This window comes from Melanerpes formicivorus, unplaced genomic scaffold (assembly GCF_026170545.1).
Source record: "Melanerpes formicivorus ecotype bairdi unplaced genomic scaffold, bMelFor1.0.p_v2 SCAF_90, whole genome shotgun sequence".
NCBI classification, from domain to species: Eukaryota; Metazoa; Chordata; class Aves; order Piciformes; family Picidae; genus Melanerpes; species Melanerpes formicivorus.
The window spans coordinates 1,925,771-1,951,666 of NW_027142442.1; the positions used below are offsets into that span (position 1 = coordinate 1,925,771).

Sequence of the window (25,896 nt, forward strand, 5' to 3'; positions counted from 1 at the left end):
AGGACAAAGTTTTTCCCTGAGTGCAACTGCTCCTCTAGTACATGTTTCTCCCTGTAGCCCCCCTTTTCAGCCTTTAACCTCCAGAGATATCTTGACTCTAGTCCTTTCCCCATTTCACACTTTCTTCCTGGATTTCCCCTCCCTTTCCATGCTGTCTGTCTTTGGGACCTCTCAGAATACTGTCAGCTGTTTTATTTAGTGTGAAGCATGTTGAATCTGTTACAGGCAAAGTTTTTGCTCTGGGAGGACTTTGTTGGCTGAGGTGCTCCAGAGGAGTGTGCAAGGACAGGATGTGAATCAAAGCTGGTGTATAAAAGCAGTGTCTGGCCTGGCTCCCACTGTCTGCTGTGCAGCCCTTGAAGCTGGACAGCTGTCCCTCTATGCATCCTTCTGCCCAGACCTTGCAGTGGTGGCTGAGCCATTTCTTGGATGCTGTCAGGAGCCAGTCTTGTTACTTTGAGGAACACAGTGTCCTGCTGAAAGTATGCAGAACAGGTGCTGGGCCTGCTTCTCTCTTCAGACCTTCAGTTCCCTCTGCAGAGTGTACATAGTAATGAATTTCCCGACTCCTGCGAGTGTCATTTTCTTCTTTGGTGGTCAGTGGGAGCTCCCTCTTGGGATCTCAGAGAGTCCAGCCATAGCCATCTTCTGCTTTTTGCTCACCTGAAGAGCCTGTGCCCTTATCTCCATGTGGCAGGACTCTTACCCACTTGCCACACACCTTTCAGCAGCACCAGCAGTGCTGTGGATGCAGGTGAGGTCCCTGCACTGGCAGATGGCCACACTGCAGTGAAACTGCTATGAAAACAGCTGCTTTGAAAGAGAAATAACCTTTGAAATCAGTCATGCTAGGAGCAGCTAATGATGGTGGCAACAGAAGAGTGATAGATCTGTATCAGTTTAATGCTCAGCTATTCCAGCCAAGGCTCAGCCAGGAGGTGAGTCCAGGCACTGCCCAGATAGGTTTTTGCGGTCTCCTGTATATCCTTCAAAAAGCCTTTCGCTGCATTCCAGTCAGTGTCGAGGGCTCTGTGACTCAGGTTAGGGCTGTGACCTGGTGAAGTTAAAGCAGAGCATCCGGACCTCTGCCCTTAAGCCTCAGCCTGTGAATGCGGAATAGGGATGGCTCCCAGCTCTGGGCCAGTGCAGGCTGAAAACCCCTCCTGGTCCCTGCAGCAGATGGACTATGTGATGTGCCCAGCTGCAGGCACGGGGCACAGGAGCCCGGGCAGACCGCAATCCCGCTGCAACTGCCGGCACACAGACTCTTTTTTTTACTTTCTGTCTCCTCCACATTGAAGTTCGCTGGTGCTCGCAAAAGCCTGCACACAAGTTTCCGCGAGTCTGCTGGGAGGCCGCTGCAGCGCTCAGGTACGGGGAGCAAAGTAGTACAGAGCAGCCCGCGGCCTCTCCCTGCGCGGTCCCCGTCGCAGCCACCCAGACCTCGACGTTTCCCGCACCGCCTTTAACCACCCCGCGGGCAGCGCTGTCTGTCCGGCCTCGCTCCTCCCTCGGGCGGCGGCGCGGGACTCGCCAGGAGTCCGTCCCGCCGGCAGGAGGCGCTGTGCGGCCGCGGGAGCGGCGGAACGGGAAGCCGAGCGGGGCCGAGCGGCCGCGGATGGGCCCCTGGGGTGCGCTTCTGCCCCACCGCATCAGCACCCCGGTCCTTTGCCGCTTCAGCCCTTGCCAGCCTGTACGGGCTGGCCGGGTGCCTGTCCTGCAGCGCCGGCTTTGTATGTACCCCTGTGGTGTGAGAGCCCTTCTGCAGCACGGCCTCCAGCTCTGCCGGCCCTGGCACAAGGCATGGACCTGTTGGAGCGGCTCCAGAGGAGGCCCATGGCAATGGGCAAAGGGCTGGAGCATCTCTCCTGCGAAGAGAGACTGGGAGAGCTGGGGTTGTTCGGCCTGAGAGGTCACTGAGGAGGCCTCATTGTGGCCTTGCAGTGTTTAAAGACAGCTTGGAAGATGGAGAGTTCACTTTCAGTAGAGCCTATAGCGACAGGACAAGAGGCAACAGCTCTGAACTGGCAGAGGGAAGGTTGAGACTGGGTCTGTGGAAGAAGCTTTTTACCGTGAGAGTGGTGAAGCGCTGGAGCAGGTTGCCCAGAGAGGTTGTGGATGTCCCATCCCCAGATGTGCTCAAAGCCAGGCTGGATGGGGATTTGAGCAGCTTGGTCTACTGGAAGGTGGCTCTGACCCCATCATACTTTCATTGCTTAGATGCCTGTCCTAGCTCCCTGGTGTCCTTCACATACTAACCCCAGTTCCCTCTGCAAAGCCACTCTCACCTCTCCTCCCACTGGGAAAGGCACCACTTTGCCCCGAAGCACCAGGCCTGAGGCAGTGCTGGGGTCCAGCTACGGTATGCTGGTGTGACCACTCCACACTCCATGTCTCGCTCCCTTCTTGCTGAACCCCTGGCAAGTGGCTGTGCCTCTATGCAGCAGGAACCTGCTTTCCCTTCAAGAGACCCCAGTCTCGCCTCACCCCTGTCCTCTGCGCTTGGCCCATCCTGGAGTGAGCAAGCAAAGCTCCTCAAAGGTCAGTTGTGGCTCCCTTTCCTTTCCTTGCCTTCACAGCCTCTGCTTACTGCTGCCGTTCCCCTGCACCGGCCCTGGGGCAAGGGCATCCGGCCCTGCAGCCTGTGTCTGGTCACAGGCAAGGGATGCTTGGGGGCTGTTATTGTGCAGTTTTTCTTAGTATGTTTCTCACTTCAAGTTTGAAGAACTGCCTCCCCTGCTCTTCTTGGCAGGGGCTGAGGACAGCTCCGTGACACTGCGGTAAGTGGTATTAACTAACCTTTGCCAGTGGCCTGCCTCTCTTGTTTCATTCTGAGCCAGGGGCAGCAGGTATTAACTTATCTTTGTCCTTATTGGTTCATCTGCTCAACTTGCTGGAAAACAAGCCCCAGAAATCCCCACCATTGATATTTGCTGAGAGACGTGGAAACTGCTCTGATCACCATGGGTGCCAGACTGTTTTGAGTGGTGGTGGCACCACAGCTGGGCAGCAGGACTGGAGCTGGGGAAGACTCCTGCCCTGCCAGGTGATCACAGAGAAATGAAAAAAGCCAGCTGCCACTTTTGTGAGCCTGGAAATATCACCTGGCATCCTGTGCCTTTGTGCATTCCTTGCTTATTTGTGATCACTGGTTGATGACAATTGGAACATGGGGGTGAGCTGGTGGGAGGCTAGCACCAGCCATAAGAATGGGACCATGGGCATCTCCTGCCCCTATGGAGACACCATGTTCCTGCTGGGCCCAGAAACTACCCCAGAGGGCAGAGGCAGGTGATCGTTTGTCCTTGGTTAAGGGCCTGAACCTCCCTGCATTGTGTGGCTGGTGAGGTGTTTTGGGGCATCCCCCAGCTGGGATGTGGAGGCAGGCAGCCAGGCTGCTGTCAGAGGTGTAGCCAGCCCCATGGGCAGGGAGCTTGCTGGCAGTAGCTCTGCCACCCTTTCTGTCATAGATGAAAACCCTTCCCTGCAGCTGGGAGGTCTCCCTGGCTCTCACTGGGCAGGGCTGCTGGGAAGGGCTGGCATCTGTGACCACAGCTGGGGTTTGCCTTTTCTCTGTGACTGAACCTCCTGGGGCAGAGGCCTCCCCTGGTGATGCTTCCCCAAGCCTCAGTGCCCACTGCAGCCTCAGTGGCTCTGCCTGCATGCAAATGTCTCCTGCCCAGCTCAGGCACATTTCATCTCCTCACTGTACATGTGGAGAAAGGGCAGAGGAGGAGCTGGAGCTAGGGCTGGCACAGAACAGCTTGCATAAGCCAAAACTGGGCTCTGTGGCCCAGGCATCACCTGGGGCTGAATTTGGGTCAGAGCTTGGCTGCAGATGCAGCGTGTGGTTGTGGGATAAGGGAACTTAACTGCCAGGGAGCCTCTGGGTTTGTCAGGGCACCCAAGAAGTTAATCCAAATGAGCTGAAGTGGTGGGCTAGTGTGGTGGTGTGAAACCCTCCAGCAGATGTACTGCTGATGAGTTAAAGTGAGCTTCCTTTGGTCCAGCTTTTTGAAGTGGACTGACCAACTCAAGTGTTCTCCAGCCTGGGGGATGCATTTGGCAGAGCGAGCAGTGTGTATGACTGCCCATGGTGATAAGCTCTTTGTGAGCACAGCCTGCCCAGGGGGGAGATAGTGAGCCTAAACCCACTTTAATTCTGAATAGGAACATCTGCCAAGGCGTTTATTGCACTTCAGTTGCTTCCAAGTTTCATACATCTCAGCCATCCTGAGTGTTTGTAGGCAGCCAGGCTCTCTCTTCCCCATCGGTGAAGGAATGGCTTCCTCTCTCCAGCCCTCTGCCTGGCTGTCTGTGCACAGAGCAGGAGTGGTGTGTCATGAGGTGTGGGGAGGAGGAAAAAACTCTTGTCACCCGAGACAGGAGGTGGGTCACTGTGGGTAAGCCTGACAGCCCCACATCCCTGTGCAGCTGCAGGGGCTCTGCTGGACAGAAGGGCCCCGTGTTAGCCAGCTGATGGGCTCTTCCAGCCCTGGCTCCCAGCACCGCGAGCTGGAGCTTCTAGGAATTACCAGAAAGAAGATACTTCCAGAAGCCTGTGTGGGACATAGCTAAAGCAGATTTTGAGGCTGTGTGAGAGTGAGGTTTCACTGCAGCCTGTCACGTCTCAGATGAAGCTTCAGGAACAGGACCCTTTGCCAGTAACCACCACCTTGTGCTGATGTTATCTGGTTTCTGCAGAATGAACTTGCTGAGCTGTCATCCGTAGCACCGGCAGGGGAAGTCCTGGCTCCTGACACTGCAGTTCCTGCCTCTGCTTTGCCATGGCCCCAATTCCAGCAGCAGCATCCAGGCTGGTTGGATCTGCTGGACACCTGCTCGTGCTGAAATAGTCAGAGGCCATCAGAAGGAAGTGGGCAGCAGGGCTTTGGCACAGGCCTGTGGTTCCCAAACCCAGTGGAGCCTTTAGGCAGGCTAACACATAGTTTCTGGCTGAGGATAAAATGGCTACTGACAGCTTGCTGCAAGCCACCACCCAGTGACCAGGCAGCTGGCAGAGGGAGGTTTCTGCTGGAGCTGAGGTGGGTGTCAGCAAGCACTCCTCACTGTGTGGGCTACTGGTTTCTGTGACAGAAGCAAACTCTGGGGGTGCCAGGCAGAGCCACTGCTGTGTTACGTAGATGTTTGCCCAGGAAGGCATCCCTTTTCTTCTGTGCAGACCTTCCCTCTAAGCAAAGTGACCTGGTTGACTCACCAGCTCCAGTGATGGATGGGTGGCTAAGCTGGTCAGGGTGCTAGTGTGTGCTGGCCCTGGCTGTGTGACCAGGCAGAATCACAGAGTCAACCAGGTTGGAAGAGACCTCCAAGATCAAGTCCAACCGACCACCCAACCCTCTCTAATCAGCTGGACCAAGGCACTGAGTGCCTTCTCCAGTCTTTTCTTAAACACCTCCAGGGACATCGACCCCACTGACCTCCCTGGGCAGCCCATTCCAATGGGCAATCTCTCTTTCTGTGAAGAACTTCTTTCTAAGATCAAGACTAATCTTTCCCCTGCACAGCTTGAGACTGTGTCCTCTTGTTCTGGTGCTGGTTGCCTGGGAGAAGAGACCAACCCCACCTGGCTACAGCCTCCCTTCAGGTAGTTGTGGACAGCAATAAGGTCTGCCCTGAGGCTCCTTCCCATGCTGCCAGTGTAACAGGCTGGCAAAACCAAACTCCCTGGTTCAGACAAAATTCCTTGGATGCAGGTGTGAGATGGTCACTGTACCTTTGAGGGACACAGTTGGTTCTGGTGTGGCTGCAGGCAACCTGCTCTGTTGCCCACAGGACACCTGCAGGTCACTGGCTAATGTGCAGAGGTTTTGGGAGCAGTGCAAGCTGCCAGTGTACCCTGCTGGGCCACCCTGCATGTGACCTGAAGCCTCATTCAGGCAGGGCGTTGGGGCACCATGCACTGTGGCTGCAAGGGCCAGGGCAGCTTGGTAGCTGGGTTTGTATCCTAGAGTAGCAGCACCTCAGCATTTCTCCCAGCCATGCTCTGGAGCATATATAAAGTCCAGCTGGCACCAGTGGGTCGAGGGCTGTGCTCCAGACTCAGGGTGGAGCTAGCTGGTGGGTGACTGTGCAGTGGTGGGGAAAGCAGGGTGGCTGTGTGAGAAATGGGATGAAGGCTGGCACTTCCACCCTTACAACCACGATGCCATCATAAGTGGCTGTGGGGCAGATCCTGGGGTGTTCTGCTTGCTTCTGCTTGCCCCACTGTGAAAACAGGAGACATCTAAAGATGGGTGCTGACCTAAATTAGGGGTGCAGGAAAATTTCCCTATGTGGAGGCTAAAAGTCCCACTAGTTTAGAGCGGAAACTAGTGAAATGTTATGTGATAGAGATGTACAGCACCATGCCTGGCTTAGAGATAAGTCTGTTCCTCAGCTCACCCCCTCACAAGATGTTCAAAGAAATGGAAAGACAACTCATTTCAAGCTGGCAAATTGACACGCTTCTCACAGAGCCAGCAAACTGGTTTGTGCAGGTGGACAAGATGCCCTACTGGCCAACACTTTCAGGCTCATAGTATCATAGTATCAGTCAGGGTTGGAAGGGACCACAAGGATCATCTAGTTCCAACCCCCCTGCCATGGGCAGGGACACCCCACACTAGAGCAGGCTGGCCAGAGCCTCATCCAGCCTGGGCTTAAACACCTCCAGGGACGGGGCCTCAACCACCTCCCTGGACAACCCATTCCAGGGCTTCACCACTCTCATGGTGAAGAACCTCCTCCTCACATCCAGCCTGAATCTCCCCACCTCCAGCTTCATTCCATTCCCCCTAGTCCTATCACTACCTGATATCCTGAGAAGTCCCTCCCCAGCCTTCCTGTAGGCCCCCTTCAGATATTGGAAGGCCACAATGAGGTCACCTCGGAGCCTTCTCTTCTCCAGACTGAACAGTACTCCAGGTGGGTTCTCACCAGGGCTGAGTAGAGGGGGAGGATCACCTCCCTCGACCTGCTAGCCACACTTCTCCTGATGCAGCCCAGGATCTGATTGGCTTTGTGGGCTGCAAGTGCACACTGAGAGCTCATGTTGAGCTTCTTGTCCACCAGCACCCCCAAGTCTCTCTCCTCAGGGCTGCTTTCCAGCCAGTTACTGCCCAGCCTGTATTTGTGCCTGGGATTGCCTCGACCCAGATGCAGGACCCTGCACTTGCTCTTATTGAACCTCATGAGGTTGGCTTGTACCCAGCCTGTCAAGGTCCCTCTGGATGGCCTCCCTTCCCTCCAGCCTGTCTGCTGCACCACACAGCTTGGTGTCATCAACAAGCTTGCTGAGGGTGCACTCAATGCCACTGTCCATGTCACCCACAAAGATGTTGAACAAGACAGGTCCCAGGACTGATCCCTGAGAGACTCCGCTTGTCACTGGCCTCCACTGGGACATGGAGGTTCATAAGGGATCAGGTATTGATGTGAAAAACAAGGAAACCCAAAACCTAAGTCAAAATGTTTGGCTTAAAAAGAAGAAGGTGGCACAGTTCTCAGGCACTTAGAGGGGGTTCAGGTAAAGAAGGACAGGAAGGAGTTTGTCTGCTTTCTGTCCGCTCTTTGAAGCTGGTGCTGGCAGTTGGTAGTGATGGCAGGAGGACTGGCTCTTCAAGGCCAGGGCCCTAGAGCAGCATTGCTGGCACAGCCTAGGGTGCAGCACTTCTCCCTCTTCCCACTTTCAAAGCACTGTTGGCAAGGAGTTGCTGCCAGGAGCCTGTGGGTCAGCTGTGTCTGGGCACTGGCGCGGGCAGACACTGCCAAAGCCGTGGGACAAGCAGCCATGTCCCAGGAGGCTGGTGAAGGAGCACCTCTGTCATGCCAGGGCACCAAAAGGGGAGCCTGCAAAGGACAGGATCAGTGGTCATCTAAAACTGCCCCCTTTCCCTCCCTCCATCTGCTGCTCTGAGCACCGTGGAAAACCTGGGGGGTACCTTCTGCACAGCTTCCTTGCCCTCCCCTTCACTCCACTGCCTGCCCTCCCCCATGCCACCCCCAGCGTGCTGCTCTCCAGCACTGCTTGTACAAGCATCAAGCATGTCCCTGGTGCCAGCTCACTGCACGTGTGCCAGTCAGCACACCTGCTGGTGCTGAACACCTCCTGCAACCATGCTGCAGGAGACAAAGGCTTTGGGAAGTACTTCTTCCCACCAAATGGGGTGGGGAAAGGAGAACCAGTGTATACACACACACACAGAGCTGAAAGTGAAGCAGATCCCCTTGAGGTGGGAGTAGAGTACTAGTGTGAATGCTGTTCACAGTCATCTCTGGCTGGGATGGGTGTCTCAGACTCTAGCTGCAAGAACATGTCCTAAATAAGATGCAGTTAGTCCTTGGGAGGCTTGAACATGTATTATGGTGATGAGTGCTGTTGAAGGACGCTTTCCTCCTGAGTGGAGTCATGCATGCAGGAGTCATGTATTGCTTTAAGACACAGGCAATGTGTTCACCCTCTGCCCCCATGCCATGAGTCCTGTTTGAAACCAGTGCCTAGTGGGAGTCAAATGCCCCATCAGGCTGTGGCCTTATCCTAGGAGCACAATTTTGGCTGTTGGATTCACGGCAGCACTAGGTTGGGTCTCGCTGCCACAGAAGTAGGGCTGGACTGACATCTGGACTGGCACACATCTGGACTGACACACATCTGGACTGACACACATCTCCGCAGCCCTCGTGCAGCCTGGACAAGCGTGCGGTGGGCATCACCAAGGAAGCCGGGGCTATGGCCCCTCAGCACTGCGAAGTTTCCCCCGGGGTGGATCAGCCCTTCTGGTTAAACGGGTCACTGCCCTTCCTCTTGGGGCCTTCCCCACCATCGCTGAACGAGACTGCCACCCAGATGAGTCAAACCGTCAGACAACATCTGCGCCCTCCGCACGCCCCTCCATGCGCTTGGATAGTTCAGCTGGTGGGCTCAGCCCAGGCAGCGGAAGCCAAGAAGCCCTGCTTAGCCTGGGGGATGTCTGGAGGCTGAGCCTTTTTGGTGCCCCAAGTGTGTATGTGTCCAGCTTGGCTGAGCCTCCAGTCTCTTCCTGACCAAATCCCAGAAGCTAGACAGAGCCTGTGAAGACAGCAGTGAGGAAAAGTTTTGCCTGAAGTGGATGTGCTTTACCACCCTTGAGATATGCTGACCTGGGGAGTCATGTAAGTGCACATCTGAATACTTGCTCATGAGCTGCTAAATCCTTGCCAGGAGCAGATTAGACATTGCTGGAATGCTTACCCAACCAGTCCATATGTACAGGGCAGGAGAAGGAGACTCTGGTGCATCCCTTCAGCAGCCCAAGCTGGACTCCGGTTGTCTTTGTCTTGAGACTGAAATTCCTGCACGTGTTGAAGGTCAGACACTGCCAAACTGCTGCCTACCCTTCAGCTGGGAGGCTCTGTACAGGCTTGCTCTCCACCTCCAGCAAGGTCAGATAGACTCCAGCTACCTGGAATTCTGTGTCTGTATCTGGAAAGCCAGCACATTTGGTGTTTCCTTTCTGTAGTTGCCTTCTTTTAACACATAGATGTAAAAAGCATCACTAATGACATTCAAAAAGCCCCGGGAAAGTGGCAAAGCCAAGTACTGACCAACTAGAAAGTGCCAGAAATGCATTTGCCTGGGCAACCTTGCTTCAAATATCTTGTGCATGTGACCACCACCTGCATTTTTCCCAGGACTGCTACCTCTTCAGCACTCAGCCTGGGCCTCAGCTAGGGGGAATGATGAGCTGGTCAGCTAGGGCTGGGAAGCTCCTATCCAGTTGGTGAAGCAAGGGACTGCAGAAAGAAAGGAGGCTCCCCTGAGTAAACACTTGGTGCCTCCCTGGAGAGCCTGCTCTGTATCTGCCCCTGTCCTGAAGTTAATCTGTGAGTCGGTGAGCCACACAGGCAGGAGCTTTCAGAGGAACAGCCACATCTTCCTCATTTGCTGGAACTGATTTACAGAAGTGCTAAAAGTTCACAGTCGCCAGACATCAAGAGCTGGTTAACTAAAGTACTATATAGAGACAAAACTGCTGCAAAAGATAGGTACTAGTTGATTCAAACTATATGTCCAAAATGGATGAGGACCTGTGACCTAAATGCCTCTTTGTCTCTTGCTTTGCAGCTGTGAAATAGGGATAGCTCCACCCCTGCACCTGAGAAAACAGCTTCACTAATAGCCCTGAAGTATTCACCCAGTGCTGAAGTGATGAGCAGTTGAAAGAGCCTGTGAAGAATTGGAAAAGCAGGATGTTGGAGCAGGCTCTGACCTCAGGACAGCAGTGCAGGTAACACAGCCATCCCAGAGCAAAAACCTCTGTGGCTGGTGCAGTCAGAGAGCACAGCACGTTGCATGGCATAGGGGTGCAAATGCAGTGTGCTTAAGGGAGACAATTCTGGGATTTCCACACTTTGGTCTGATTGCCATTTATGAGACATTTGGGGTGTAAAGGACCTATTTCCTGTATCTTAGCAGGTTACACCCAGCAAGGACTGAAGTTCCTGTGGTGGGTATTTGCTTTCTGCTAAGTGGGATGAATTTGGTGGAATTATTCTAGAGCTCTCCTGCCACAACCTGGCTCTCCCACTCGCTCGGCTTGGCTAGGATGAAACAGCCCTGGTGATGGAGGCAAGCCATCCTGCCAGCTGGGGAAGCTGCCCATGTCATAGGCAGGACCAAGATGTGCTGACAGAGTAGCTTGTCTGGTAGAGAGCAAGGACTTTGTTGAGGGGCAGTTTTGAATGTTGCTGCTGTAAGCCTGCAGCAGGTCAGAGGGCTGGAGCAGCAGCATGACAAGGAAACTCGAGCAACCACCTGTGCTGAGGGAGCTGTTTGTACCAGGTGGGATGCATGCACTTTTCTGGGCTTTGGAGGCAAAGGGACTGGTTGCAGTTAAGGCAGAGAAATGCCCATGTGCTCTCTGGGCTCTGAGGAGCCCATCTTAATGGCCTTTTTAAAAAACCTCCTTTTTCCTTAGTTAAACCCTAGGAAAATAACTCCAACTTGTCCCACAAAGGCAGGATTCAACCTGAAGCCTTTCTGACAGAGGCTTTGTTCCCAGCCACTTCATATGAGGAAGCTTGAATAACTTACATGAACTGCTCATCCCGAGGTCTTCCTAACTTCATCTTGCTTTGCACCTCAGGCCTGAATCTTTCCTGCTGCAGCTGGAGCCTGGTGCTTCTTAGCCTGGGTGGCTGCACAGAAATCATGTGCCCACCTTTTCCATTACAACGTATCAAGACTGCTCCTTCCTCCCCACCCACTTCCCGCCCCCAGGACTTCTCTTTTCTAGGCTAAATGGACTCAACTTCTTCACTCTTTTCTCTTGTGCAAGATTTCTCTGTATTTATCCACTGTGTTGTTTCCTTTTGGACTTTTCCTCTTCAGGACTCTGAATGGGGCCTGGCAGTACACAAGCAGCACAGGGCAGTCGCCTCCTCTGCCTTGCCCCCAGCACCACGGGCCAAGGCCTGGCCCCTTTGCGACGCCTCCGGGCTGCTGGGGGAGATTCAGCTGACGATGCTCTGCAGCCCCCAGATTTTTCCCTGCCTCTCTGCTGCCCAGTAGGTTATTCCCCAGTTCTGCCTACACCTCACTTTGGTTTGCATTTGCATTTGTTCTTGCTGAACTGCACCTTGCTGCTTTCAAACCTGACAGCCACTCTGTATCGGAAATCACAGAATCAGCCAGGTTGGAAGAGACCTCCAAGACCATAAAGTCCAACTGATCACCCAACCCTATCTAATCAGCTGGACCATGGCACTAAGTGCCTCCTGCAGTCTTTTCTTAAAGACTTCCAGGGACATCGACCCCACCACCTCCCCAGGCAGCACATTCCAATGGGCAATCTCTCTTTCTGTGAAGAACTTCCTTCTAAGATCAAGCCTAAACTTCCCCCTGCACAGCTTGAGACTGTGTCCTCTTGTTCTGGTGCTGGTTGCCTGGGAGAAGAGACCAACCCCCACCTGGCTACAGCCACCCTTCAGGTAGTTGTAGACAGCAATAAGGTCTCCCCTGAGTCTCCTCTTCTCCAGGCTAAGCTCCCTCACCCGCTCCAGACCCCTCAGGAAAGAACAGGACTCCTATCAGCAGCACCCGCTGTTATTCAGAAGGGACAAGCACAGAGCTGCATGTCCCCATCATTCCCCTGGAAACCTCTGGAAATATCCCTGCTTTGTCAAGCTGCTGCTGTGGCAGTAATGTAACACTTGTGAGTTCATTGAGTGTCACTGACAGCAATTTCACAGCTGTGATTAAGATCAAAAAACCTAAATGATCCCAGAGAGAGTCAGGAAACCTGTCAATTTAGTCACATAAATCAAGCACAGAGATTAGGTGGCTGGCTCTTGAGGCTTTTCCTGATAGCAGTGCAGAGGGAGAGCCTGGGGCGGGGCAGCAGGCTATCAGCTTAATTGCCCAATAATGGAACCAAGATATTCTTCCCTGAGGAAGGCATTCCCTCTGTCCTGCCCTGAGGAGCAGGTCGAGCAGAGCACACCAGGCAGTCTCTGAGACCTTGGCAGAGGAGCCTGGGTTTCCCCAGGAGGGTGGCAATCCAGCAGCGTGCTTCCTGGAAAGGAAGTGCCATGCAGGGTTGCAGAGTTCAGGAGTGCAGCAATACAGCAAGCAAATGGATCCTCCAGTGGTTGTGCCACCAGCCAGTGCCTTGGGAGTCATGAACTCAATGCCCTGTGAGCCCCTTGTCTCAGGTGCCTTCAGCTGCTCCATTCCCAGGTGCAGCTATGCTGGAGGAGCCTGGCCTGCTACAGGGGGCTGCACTGCCAGGAGAGGAGATCCCTCAGAGTGGCTCTTGCCAAGAAAGCAAATCCTCACAGCCATGTTTGAAAGTGTGGAGGATCCCAGCAGGCTGGGAGAAAAATTATACTTCAGGCTGTGAAATGTGCAGACAATATGGCTAAGGGCAGTGCACCAGTGCCCTGTACAGGATGTTTCTAAAGAGGGAAATGGGGCAAAATGGAGCAGCTTTGCTGCTGGAGCTAGGGCAAGTGATTTCCCCAAGCTCATAGCCAGCCACATGCAGTTCTAGCTTTTGGTCATGTTTGCCTGTGTTGGCTCCATGAGCAGCAGGGCTGAGAAGAAGTGCTGCCAGTACCCACACAAGTCTGCACTGTGCTCCAAGAGTCTGCTTCTCTGTGGGTGTATTTTCTCTTCTTCAACAGGGCTGCAAACCCAGAGCTGTCAATACTTTTGCCTTAATGACAACTGCATCTGAAATGCCCATGCTGATGACCTGCTGCTGAGCCTTACTGCCCCAGCTTGAGGCAGGAGAAACTCAACCAAAACACCAATATGCAACAAAAACCAGTAGGTGGGAACTGGGAATCACTGCTGTCCAAAGGAGTGGGTTTCTCTGTATGGCTTTGTGCCTCTTTCTGTATCTACTCCTCATGGCACATGTGAGAACTTAGTTGCTTTGAGGACCTGTTGACATGTGGCCTTGGTTCACTCTACTGGGTCTAGTGAACAGATCAGAAAGCAAATGGCTTCTTCTTTGGCTCTCCCTGTTCCTGTCCTGTCACCTCCAGAGCAGCTAGTTTGGTGTACCTTGAGGGCACTCCTGAAGCACTGCTGTCCCAGGGACTGCCTGCATGTCTTCAGTCTGTTGAAGCTTGTACTGAGGATGGAACTAGTCCCACACAGCACAGAACAGGGTAGAACCAAGGGGATGCAATTCAGCCTCTCTTTGCTGCTGTCTGCATGGCCCATGCCCAAGCTGGGTGCTGGCAGACGAAACAAGCTCCAATGTGCCATAATGCTCCTGTCTCCCTATAGTCCTGTCTTCTACTGGCAGCTATGGTGAGAGGGGAATGAAGGGGAGCAGGCAGGGAGTTAGGACCAGTGCATGAGAGTTTCACACCCCTCCGGGGTGTAGTCAAGTGCATACCAATCATGGTGTGGAGTGAGAGTTAGATCCCAGGTTTAGCTTCTGGGTCCATAAACCTTTATGTTTACAGTGCCTTTGTGCCAGAGTTGATCTGCCCCTTATGGGCCAGTGGGTGGTTTAAAGTGCTAAAGAATTTTGCCTTACAGGAAGTGCAATTCCTGCCCAAACCAGTCTAAATGTTCAGTGATCCTAAACCTTTCTCCTTGGGTGGCACTGGTGCTCATCATAGACACGAGAGCTGTGCACAAACAGCATTTCATAGTATCATAGTATCAGTCAGGGTTGGAAGGGACCACAAGGATCATCTAGTTCCAACCCCCCTGCCATGGGCAGGGACACCCCACACTAGATCAGGCTGGTCAGAGCCTCATCCAGCCTGGTCTGAAACACCTCCAGGGACAGGGCCTCAACTACCTCCCTGGACAATCCATTCCAGGGCTTCACCACTCTCATGGTGAAGAACTTCCTCCTCACATCCAGCCTGAATCTCCCCACCTCCAGCTTCATTCCATTCCCCCTAGTCCTATCACTACCTGATATCCTGAGAAGTCCCTCCCCAGCCTTCCTGTAGGCCCCCTTCAGATACTGGAAGGCCACAATGAGGTCACCTCGGAGCCTTCTCTTCTCCAGACTGAACAGCCCCAACTCCTTCAGTCTGTCCTCATAGGAGAGGTGCTCCAGCCCTCTGATCATCCTCCTGGCCCTTCTCTGGGCACCTTCCAGCACCTCCACATCCCCCTTGTAATAGGGGCTCCAGAACTGGACACAGTACTCCAGGTGGGGTCTCACCAGAGCTGAGCAGAGGGTGAGGATCACCTCCCTTGCCCTGCTGGCCACACTTCTCCTGCTGCAGCCCAGGATCTGATTGGTTGCAAGTGCACATTGAGAGCTCATTTGTGTGGCACCTGCTGAGAGTACCCATCCCCTGCCTGGGACTTAAATCAATGGTATTGGGAGCAGTGGGAGGGATGGGGTGGGTTGTGGAGAGGTGGGTGGGTGGCTGCCTGGGAGTTTCCCTGGCTGGACTGGGACGGCAGAGACTGCCTGGACGTGGACTGAGCTGCTGCGGCGCAGGGCTGGCCTGGCACGTGGTGCCCCTGGAATTTCTGGGGCTCCTGGCAGCCCCTCCTCCGCAGTGCCCTCCTTGGCAGGCCAGGTTTCACAGCTGGGGCTCTTCTTCCTTTCCATCTCTGCTCTTTTGCTCAGAGAAAATCCAGCGTGCTGTTTTTCAGCGGCCCGAAGGTGTTTTTCGGGGGTTTTTCAGGCTATTTTGAAGATCATTTTTCCCAGATGTGCCTTTTTTTTTCTTTTGCTTTTTTTTAATCTCTCTGTTTTTTTTTCTTTCTTTTTTTTTTTTTTTCTGTAACTTTTCTTCTTCGCCTGAAAGTTTCCGGCCACGTGACTTTCAGCTTGCATCCCCCGGGCTCTGAGAAACCACAGGAGGCCAAGACCTAAAGGGAAGGTGCAGAGGCTCTTGAGAGGAGAGGCAGAGAAAGTGGCAGAGCGTGGGGCAGGAGGACAGTGTGCCTCTGGAGGGGGCAAGAGCTGGGAAGGCAAGGGCTGCCTCGGAAGAACGGAGAGCGGGGCAGGGGGAAGTGAAGCGAAGCAGAAGACAAGCACACCAAGAGCAGAGAGGAAGCTGAAGAGGCCCTGGGAGCCAGAGGCAGGAGCCATGCCCCACAGCTCTGACAGCAGTGACTCCAGCAGCTTCAGCCAGTCTCCCCCTCCCAGCAAGCAGGTAATGCAAGGACCCTTCCCCAGCTCTCCCCAGCTTGCGAGTCCTTCAGGGTGGGCCATGGGTGGGCAGGAGGAGCAGTGGCACCCACCGCTGGCCTCTGCACAGTACAGTATGGCTGGGCTTTCTAGGAACAGCTGTGCTGAGAGGGATGTGGGGCTGAGAGGAGAGCCCTAGCCACTGAGCAGGGTACAGGTGGAGAGAAGAGACTTTATTTCCTGGGGCTATGTCAGGGGCAACTGAGGGGCCAGGACCCCTAGGCTCGGTGGGCCCTACAATACACACCAAGCAGGCAGCAGGCAGGAAGCTTTGGCATGAAAGCTGGTCCTCTGGTGGGGAGCCTGAGCAGGCATCTCCTCACCATGGACTAGGACACCTCAGGGGCAGCCTTCCTGTTTCTCAGGAAGCCCAGAAAAGCCCTGCCACTTTGGAACTGCTTTCTTTTCTGTTCAGCCTCAGAGATTTGTCATCTCAATAACGCTTGACAGAGAGATTTTGTATTGTTACATGGGGTACTTTCATGGTAGGATTTTTGCTGGCACAAGTCTGAGGTATTTCCACTGCCTTTTCTGGCTGACCTTTATTACATAGGATCACAGAACTTCTCTGTCATTTGCCATTTATCTAGGCTTGGTAACAATGGCAAGTATCCAAGGCTTTGTTCAGAAATCTTGGGGATGATCAGGGCAGCTGATTTTGGGCTTGCAGCCAGGGATGAAGAGGCATGCTGGTAGAGAACAGGGTAGAGCACAGGGGTTGCCAAAGCATAGGGACTGGACTTGGTGAAGTATGTGGGAGGTGCTGGATCTGAGACATTTGTAGGGTATTGAAGTCAAGGATAAAATGGTTAAGTTCAAAGAAAATAAAAGATCTTGAGTGGGTTGGAGGGAGGAGAGGATGTGGACAGACTGATGGGCTGGGAAGATAACTCTTGTGGCTGAGTTTTGCAGTCCTGTGGAGAAGTGGTGGTGTGAATGTTAGAGAGTCCCCTAGAGAGGCAGTGCAATATGAAAATAGGAGATGAAAGAGCCTGGGTGACGGTTTCAACTGTCAGAAGGCAGCAGCAGGACCAGATCTCAGCAGAGAACGTCTGCTGCCTGAAGTTCATGACCTGGAACCTAGACACCAGTGCTCTCCTCTGCCCAAGGGGCTTGGGAGTGTTGCAGTCAGCATTGCAAACATTGCTACCAAGGGACTCCAGAAGAGAGCAAGCACAGAGATCAGAGAGCTGGAGCACATACAGACTGGGGGAAAACCAAAAGCCCTGAGTCCATCTAGTTGAACCATAGGGCTCTGCAACAAATAAAGCCTGAGGGAGAAGGGTGGAACCCACAGAGATAAAAGGAGTATAAGATGGGCTGAATATCTGGGAAGATGGTTTAGCCAAGAACTGGAATATTCATCTGCAGTGCCATATCCCCATGGAGAGATGGGGAAGGGAAACATTTTCTGTACAATGAATTCTAATTGTCTCTTTTCCAGAGAGAGCTCCTTACTCTGGTCCCTGAATCCATATACCAGGCCTGTGTCTTGGTGGAGGGAGAGTGGTTATTTCCTAGCTGTGCTGGAGTGCCCAAGGGTATCAGAATTGCCCCGCCTGGTGATGGAGATGCCAAAAGCATCACACATCCCTAGGACACAGCTTTATCTAGGTGCTGAGGGTGTATATCCCATGTCCTGTGTTTCAGTGATACTATCTGCTGTGCCCACTTCTCACCTACTGTTGCACAGGAGAATCAAGACAAGGGAGGGGATGCCCCAGTTATTTCCATGCCTTGTTTCCCTAGGACTCTTCTGATGATATGAGGAAAGTCCAGAGGAGGGAGAAGAATCGCATCGCTGCCCAGAAGAGCTGCCTGAGGCAGACCCAGAAAGCAGACACCCTGCACTTGGTGAGCACTCCCACCCTTCCCATCTCCAGCACTGAGGGCTCCTGTAGGGAACAATGTGCTTTTACCCTGGGGACTTGGAGCAGAGAGGCTGAGTTGGGGCAGGACAGGAAAAGTGAGGCCAGGGCAGGATGTAGGAGCTGGAGCTCACAGCGAGAGCACACAGCCCAGGATGACTAGCACTGAAGCATTTTGTTTTGCAGCTAGTTTTAGATCCATCTTTATCTCTCAGTCTGACACTACCCATTTCCTCTCCTAACCTCTTCTGACCAGCTCAATCTTTGAAAAGCACAGGCTCACCCAGGCTGCCTTCCCTTGGCTTGGTTCTCTGTGCCATTGCTTCAGCAGTAGTGCAGCAGTGTACAAGGATGTACCACCTACAAAGGTGGCAGGACTGTGTCTTCACTGGTGTGGATGGTGGTGTAACGTGGAGCCAAATGGGCCACGGCCTCTGGTCTGCTCCCTGAGGTGCTGTGCAGTGTAGATAAATAAATATTAACCCTTCTCTAATATTTGTCAATCTGTCCATGGCAGCACTTGTGTCTCTTCCTACATCTGCACACGTTGCAGTGCCTGGAGGCTTTTCCTGTTGTGGGATGTGGGTTTTCCATCCTTTGGTTTCCCCCTGCTGTCCCAGCCTTCTCCCGGGGCACCATGGGTACCCCTGCAGCTCTTCCCAGTGTCAGAATTAGGCATCTGCTTTTCAGTTCACTTCTGGCTGGCTGTGTTTGGGCAGGACTGTGTGGTCAGTGCCAGAGCACAGGGGTTGTGCTCCTCTGCATTTTGCACACAAGTGCAGTCTTGTGTGTTTTGGGCCACTGGTGGGCAGGATGCAGAACATGCAGCCTGCAGCAGGCAGAGACCCATCTTTATCCCTGCACTGGGCTTGGCTGCCCTTTGAAAAGGGGTAATCAGGCTTCTGTTCAAAATAGCATCATTTGACTTAGTGGTCTGCATATTCACCCACATCCCCACTTTGGGGAAGAATTCTGGAGATGTCAGTTCTGGACCTTCCTCCTTACATAGTGCACTCAGTACATGGTTTGACCTGAGTTTAAAATGGAGATTTCAGACTTTTCTCAGTAGCTGCTGATGTTTCTAAAGCTCACATGGCTCTAGCCTGATTGGATGACATCTGTCAGCAGCAATGGCTCTGAGCAGCTGTGCCTGAGACACACTTTATTTGGGGATGGAGCTCTTTCCTGTGCAGGAAAATCCTGCCTAGCTGTGCCCCAAGAAAAATGAGACTGCTCAACTTAGAGCAGAAGACAAACCATTTGCTTACAAGATTATTACTGCTCAGTTAGCATTGATAGCACACAATCCTTGCCTTTCCACTGGAATGGGAGCAGGGGTGCTAAGCCCAGTTTGGTTCAGACAGAGAAGACCCTGGCAGGCAGCTGGAGAAATGCAGAGAGGCAAGTAGAGGATGGATGGTGAATATTTTTCTGGTTCCTGGTGGACAGTGACCTCTTTCTGCTCCTGGCTTCATTCCCTGAGTGCTCTTTGCCTTTGGTTGGCCCTGCATGAAGGAATTTGCTTCTCTGATGTTCTGCCTAGAAGAGCTGCTCAGCTTGAGCTGTGGTGGTATGAAAGGAACCAGCAGCCCCATCTGCCCCAGGTCTTTGTAGCTTGTGTTTAGAGGGGAATGAGTCATGGAGCTCCCAGCTCCCTTTAGCTCCTGAATTCAACATCAGTTGTGATTTCCAAAGCATTTAGTCACATGTGAGAGATGTTTGCTGAGTGACCCCCTCCTGTGACAGCTGCTGTAACTGCTGGGTGCATTTTAACCTGTTTGCAGGGAGTGGGCACCGTCAGAGGTCAGTGTGGCAGCAGAGGAGCGAGTGCAGGGTGACAAGTTTGCTTTTCCGAGGTGATGGTACAGCTTTCCAGTCCATCAGAGCACTGGGTCTAGCTGTCTTGGATGAGTTTGCAGAGCCTGTCGCCATGTCCTTCCTCCCTCTCTGGTCCTGCCCAGGCTGCTGGCTCCATGGTCTGTTGGTGCCTGGGAAGCTCCATCCCGGAGCAGCACCTCAGCTGCAGCAGAGGTTGCAATGCTCTTGGGATCACCGGGACAAGGCTGAGCGCCATTATTAGCCCCTTTGTTGTTCTTCTCATTAATAACAGCATTAATTCAGTTCTTCTGGGGCCTCAGTTTCTCTTTTCTTCTGACTCAAGTGTCTCCCCCTCCTCCCCACCGTGCTGCTGGTTTCCCCGGCTGCTAGCAGGAAGCAGTGAGTCTTTTCTTTCCAGGGCAATGACAGGTTTCCTGTGGCAGGTGGTTTTCTGGTTAGAGACGGCGGTTATTCAGCCTGCCCTCCCCCTGGCCGGGCGGCCCGGGAAGGCAGTGCTGCTCGGGGCCTGCGTGAGAGGGAGCGAGAAAGCCTGGGTGGGAGCAGGCCGCAGGCACTTCTCGTAAGCCAGGCCTGGGGAGCGGGGCTGGGGCTGCCAGCAGCGCGTCTGCGCCCGCACCTGGCCCGCTTAGAGGGGGACAGGGGTTTGCCCAGCCCTGGCTCTCTGCTGAGTTACCAGAAACTCTCATTCTGGAAAGTCTGCAGGGCAGAGAGCCATGGGATCTGGAGAGGGACTGTTTGCAAAGGCCTGCAGTGATAGGATGAGGGGCAATGGTTTCAAACTAGAGAAGAGTAGGTTCAGATTGGGTGGTAGGAACAAATTCTTTACCAGGAGGGTAGTGGAACACTGGAACAGGTTACCCAGGGAGGTAGTTGAGGCCCCTTCCCTGGAGATACTCAAGGTGAGGCTCGACAGGGCCCTGGGCACCCTGATCTAGTTAAGGATGCCCTGCTTACTGCAGAGGGCTTGGACTAGATGACCTTCAGAGGTCCCTTCCAACCCAGACCATTCTATAATCTTCAGCTCCCATGTCCTCAGCTCATTCCTGTGGCTCCCTTGTGGTATTGTCTCCTCAGGAGAGCGAGGACCTGGAGAGGCAGAACGCTGCCCTGCGCCGAGAGATCAAGCAGCTGACAGAGGAGATGAAGCACTTTGCCTCAATGCTGAGCTCCCACGAACCTCTCTGCTCTATCTTGACCTCCCCTCCACCACCTCCAGAAGTGCTTTATGCCACACACTCCTTCCACCAGCCCCACATCAGCTCCCCACGCTTCCAGCACTGAGTCAGCCGGTGGGAGGGCAGCTTGCCAGCTCCACTGATGGGAGGAAGCAACTTTGTGGGGCTTGCTTTTCCATCCAAGAGAGAAGGATGGACAGACACCTCTTCTCAAAGTGTGTACTCTGAGTGAGATGCCCAGAAATGGCAGAGCCACCAGGAGGCATTTTCGGGCAGTTTCCAGCTTCAGTCCTGGGAAGAGAAGTCATTTGCAAAAGTTCACCAACCCCCTTCCTCGGTGCTTGCTTGGGCATGATGGCAGGAGTGTGGAGCACCAGCAGCCTCTGAGTGAGCAGCTGGCTCTGGCATGCAACAGCTGTAGCTCCAGGGAGAGGAGCTGGCATGGGAGCAGGGGCAGAGGGGAAGGTTGGGGGGCACAGAGTACCAGGGCAAAAGTGGTTTATTTTTGTAAAATAAAGATTGAAAAATGCTTAACTGTTTCCTAAATAGGGCCTGAGTCTCTCCTGTGGCACAGCATGGCACAGTGAGGGTGCAAGCAGCAGGTGCAGAGAGCTTGGAGTCCAGAGAACAGCCCTACAAATGCTGGTGTCTAATCCAGGACCAGCAGCTGGATCCTGATGTTTAGATGGAGGTCCCATGTGCATGGGCTGGGCAAGCTGAGGGACAATGGTTTGTGTGTTGATGGAGTCCTTGGGAGAGAAGACTCACTCCTTGCTGCAGGGCTGGACCTGGCTAATGAGTTTGATGTAGCATCACAGGTCTCTTCCCTGCTGACCCCCTCAGCTCCCTGCCCTTGATGGCTAGACCTCCACGTGCTCCCCTTGTGTGTGCGGAGGGCCACTGCCATCCCATGTTGCCACACATGTGGGGCTTGGTGGGCTGGCAGAGCCTTCAGCTTGACCAGCAGCACAGCTAGGAAGGCACATTGCAGCATGAAGGGGAGCGATGCTGGACTGCACTGGGGAAGCAGCACCTAGCAGAATCCTTGCTTCAAGGCACCCTGCTGTAAGGCATGTAGCTGCAGCCTGCACTGTTTCCCCTTCCACAAAAGGCTGCTGCACTGAAGCAGATAAAACCTGAAAGGTCAGTGAAGAATAGATTAGTTCTGCTGGGTCTAATCTAGTGGAAACACAGCTGGTTCATAGAGACAGTCTCTGCACTTAACACCCCAGCAGCCAGCAGTCAGAGATGCCTGGTGTCAGCACATTGGCCTGAGTGTCACCGCCCTACACAGGCAGTGCTGAGGCAAGAGGGCATTGTACAGGCCCTGGTCTGTGCAGCTCTGCCCTGAGGGGGACACTCATGCATAGGGTAGGATGGTGATCATTCCAGCTGGGCAGTTGGGTTTTGCATACAGAACATGCAGAATACATCTACAGGCAGCAAAAAGATTCTGACCACATCTACAACAAAGCAGCAGGAGCAATTTCAGTGTGTTTTACACCACCACCCTCTGCTAAATCTCACACCAGTAGGCTTCGCTCCATCGACCCCTACAACAAACAGGGTTGCTGACTTACCACCACCCAGGCTACAAGGGCCCTTTCCAAACTACTTTTCTCTGTTATTTGCCCCTTAAGCTCAGGAGAAACAACTGGCTGCAGCACTAGCAGAGCTTGATTTTACCGGCTCTGCTTCTGCTCCTTCAGCTTGTGGTGGGTTTGCTCCCAAACTTGTTGTTCCTTAGGGCTCTGATGCTCCTATGTTTCCTGGGCTACACAGTCAAAGAGAAAAAGCTACTGCTCCCCTGGTTGGAGTTTGCTGTGCAGGGCACTACAGGCTCATGCTCCTCACTGAAGGATGCAACAGAACCCCAGCAAAGCTTGTGCCGAGTCAGAATGCAGTATTATCTACAATGAGAAATCTCCATCCTTGTGTTTACTCGTGGCTATAAAATGTAAGCTTCATTTTAGCTGCAGATGGCAAAGGTCCTACCCTGATGTAGATGTGTCACCTGTGCCCACACAGACACGAAGCCAACAGTTTTGTTGCAGAGTTGTTGAAGCCTGAGATCCTGCAGGCTGGGTGGGGTTCTGCATGATGCCCACAGAATTGCTAGACTGCTCACTGGTAACGTCTCAGACTTATTCCTGCAACTCAGAACGAAAATAGGTGGTAAGTGGTGAGACTACTAGATGGGTTTGCAACAACATCCTCTCCAGAACCTAAACAATATTCTTGGCATCATTCAGTTAAGGTGCCCTTCCTCTCTGCATGACTGGCTGCGAGTTGGAAGGTCTCCAGGCACCATTGTGCTCAGCCAAACACTGGGTGTATGCTGGTGCTAAGGGACACATCTTCCAATCTGACTTTACCCCAGTCTCGCCCTCAAAATCCTGATCACAGAAGATGATCTGCATGGTTCAAGCGATTGTTGACATCTGGGTGATGGCAAGATGTCTCAGATGCAGTCTCTCTTATGAAGAGGGGCTCCCCTGGGAAGCTGTCCTTATCACCCAAGCAACGAGCAGCCACATATGCTGTCAGGCCCATCAGCCCTTTCAACGAGTCACTGAGGAAAAGATCTTTTCCTGGAGCTATTTACAGATCCGCACAAGCTGCTTCTTCAGTCTCCGTGCAGAGAATCCTTCATTTTTGTATCCGTGCTGTCTCTTGCTTCTCTTTTCCCGAGCTCCTGGCCTCTGCCCAAGACTCCTCACTCAACCAGCTTTGATTGCTAAGTAGCCAAGAGCCTATCTTGCGGCGTGGTGTTTCAGAAAATAAACTGTTAATGATCTCAAATGAGGAGCAAAGGGCAGGGTGTTGGCGAGGGCAATCACCCCTGATTGCTTTCCTTTGCCTGCTTCTACCCGCAAATCATTTCCCTAGCATCTGGGTTGTTGTGTGACTCTTAACTGACCGGTCCCGGCCTCCCCGAGCACCGTGCCGCTTGCTGCTGCTTGGCAAGAGGCTGCTTTGAGGCACACAAGTGGAAAAACTGGGTGATGGGTGGGCCTTAGCCAAGTAGGATGTCAGAGCCTTTCTGTCGCAGCTCTCTCGAAGCAGTGAAGAGATGAGGGCTCACTGGAGGGTGAGGGAGCCGGAGAAGGTGAAGTAAAGAAACGCTTCCCTACAAGCCCAGCCTGCCGAAACACTGAGTTTGTGCTGGCCTCTGCTGGGCAAACGCCGAGCTCTTCCAGCCTGCACCCACGCTGCGAAGGCAATGGGTGGATAAGGCTGCCTGAAGGGGCACGTCCAGGTCCAAGTGGAAACGTGGGGCTGTGGTCTTCCTTGGCCAAAGATCTTGTAGCTCGAGAGAGGGGCCAGCTCTGCTTTGTGGTCTTAGCGTGTTTCCATTGCCATGCAATGTGTGGGGAGCTTGCCTCGGTGTCCCCCACCTTCCTCAGCTCCCGCGGGGCTTGCAGAGCTGTGTGAAGGTAATGCTGAGTTGGATGTAGGCACTGAACACTGGGAGGCATCATCGGTGGAGGGATAACAGCTACTTGCTTCAATAAGCACAGACCTGGCTGCAGCCCTGATGAACTCTAATGGCCTTCATCGAGCCCTGAGGTGAGAATGGTGGGTTTCCGTGTTTTGATACCTAGGAAAGCTGTTGTAGAAGCACTTGGGCTGCATTCTGCCCAGCAGCTTTGTCCTAGGGGTGTGTGGGGTGGGATGGGGTGTCCGCTGTGGATGCGCTCTGGGCAAAGCCAGCTGGGAGAATGGCAAGGGCAGAACATGGCACTAGAAGGCAACTACCATGGGTGTTTTTCAAGCCTTAGTGACCATTGCCTCCACATTTACTTGCTGGCTGGTGTCTTCTCTGTAGGAAAAACAAACCAGAGGTGTGTGGCAAACATCTGTTGATACAGTCAGAGGGTGGAGATGGCAACTGGGAGACCTGAGAGTTACATTTTGCTTTATGGCCTTCTCCCAGTCTCAGTATCTCCTGTGGATCAAGGCATCCCGACAACTCTGTGTAAAAGGACAGCAAGTCACAAAACATGAAGGGTGCAGTAATTTCTCCCTTTTCATCCCCCTAAAAGCACAGGCTCAGCACTTTACAAGCACTTGCTATCAGCATTTCAGGGCTGCTTCTATGGTAAGATAAATAAAGATAAGACATTTGGCGCTGACTTAAGCTTAATTTTTCTCCCCAGATGGGAAGCCCAGGGCAAGTCTTTATGCCTTGTACTCTCTTCCTGATTCACCCTTCTCAGCTCAGCTGCAGGCTTCCAGTATGCCAGGTACCAAGGTGGGGAGGCAGTCAGGCAGTGCAGGGGAAGGTGCTTTCATTGTCTGGGCCTGCTATGATCTCAGTTGTCATCACCATGATGCCCTCCCAAACTGATTCACACGTGAATTTTCTCTCTTGAGGGACAGAAGAAGAGGTAATACCCAAGCACAGTATGTAAGGAGTCAGAAGAGAAGTAGAGGCACTGCCACAAGCACCAGGTTGGACCATTGTCACTTGCAGCCGTGTACAAAATGTTCTTAATGTCTGGACCATCTCGGACAGGTCCCAGACCCATTGCTTGAATCACCTCTTGCTTTATCTGGTCAAAGGCTGCTTGTTGTTCAGGTCCCCAGTGGAAATGGTTTCTCTTTCGAGTCACATCATACAGAGGTTTCACAATCTGACTGTATCTAGGAATGTGCAGTCTCCAAAATCCCACTGTCCCCAAGAAACGTAGGGTCTCTTGCTTGTTTGTGGGACTTGCCATGGTAGAGACTCTATTTACCACATCCACTGGAATGTGTTGGTGTCCATCCTGCCACCGCACTCCCAGAAACTGAATCTCTGTGGTAGGTCCTTTCACCTTGTCTCGCTTGATGGCAAAACCTGCATTCAGAAGAATGTCAATGATTTTGTTACCTTTCTCGAAGACTTCCTCAGCAGTTTTACCCCAGACGATGATATCATCGATGAACTGGATGTGTTCTGGAGCACCGCCTTTCTCCGGGGCATCATGGATCACTGCATGACAGATGCTTGAGCTGTGGATCCAGCCCATTGGCAGTCTGTTGAAAGTGTACTGGATTCCTCTCCAGGTGAAAGCAAACTGAGGCCTGCATTCCTCTGCTATGGGAATAGAGAAAAATGCATCAGCAATGTCTATGGTAGCATACCATTTGGCCTCTTTGGATTCCAGCTCATACTGTAGCTCCATCATGTCTGGCACTGCTGCACTCATAGGTGGTGTCACTTCATTCAGGGCTCGGTAGTCTACCGTCAGACGCCAGTCTCCATTCTGCTTCCGCACAGGCCACACTGGACTGTTGAAAGGTGAATGAGTTTTGCTGACGACTTTCTGACTCTCCAACTGACGAATCAGATTCTGAATGGGCAACAAA

The 25,896-nt window shown here is 53.1% G+C and overlaps 1 protein-coding gene across 2 annotated transcripts; it reads left to right on the forward strand.

Moving 5' to 3' along the window:
- Nucleotides 1-2,194: 2,194 nt before the first annotated feature.
- On the forward strand, nt 2,195-21,086 carry BATF (basic leucine zipper ATF-like transcription factor). 2 transcript variants are annotated; one of them, XM_068165512.1, is made up of 5 exons: nt 2,195-2,541; nt 10,103-10,265; nt 15,274-15,624; nt 17,409-17,513; nt 20,441-21,086. In XM_068165512.1, exons 3-5 carry the CDS (start codon nt 15,559-15,561, stop codon nt 20,645-20,647), a joined length of 378 nt encoding a protein of 125 aa, XP_068021613.1. In that variant the 5' UTR covers nt 2,195-2,541; nt 10,103-10,265; nt 15,274-15,558; the 3' UTR covers nt 20,648-21,086. The 2 variants fall into 2 exon arrangements, with proteins under 2 accessions (XP_068021613.1, XP_068021612.1); XM_068165511.1 differs by lacking the exon at nt 2,195-2,541 and adding an exon at nt 8,127-9,150.
- The last annotated feature ends 4,810 nt before the right edge of the window (nt 21,087-25,896 follow it).

Coding starts and splice junctions, on each gene's coding strand:
- BATF (XM_068165512.1), top strand. CDS start 15,559: ATGCCCCACAGCTCTGACAGCAGTGACTCCAGCAGCTTCAGCCAGTCT. Junction 15,625..17,408: donor CTCCCCCTCCCAGCAAGCAG/GTAATGCAAGGA, acceptor TTGTTTCCCTAG/GACTCTTCTGATGATATGAG. Junction 17,514..20,440: donor AAGCAGACACCCTGCACTTG/GTGAGCACTCCC, acceptor TTGTCTCCTCAG/GAGAGCGAGGACCTGGAGAG.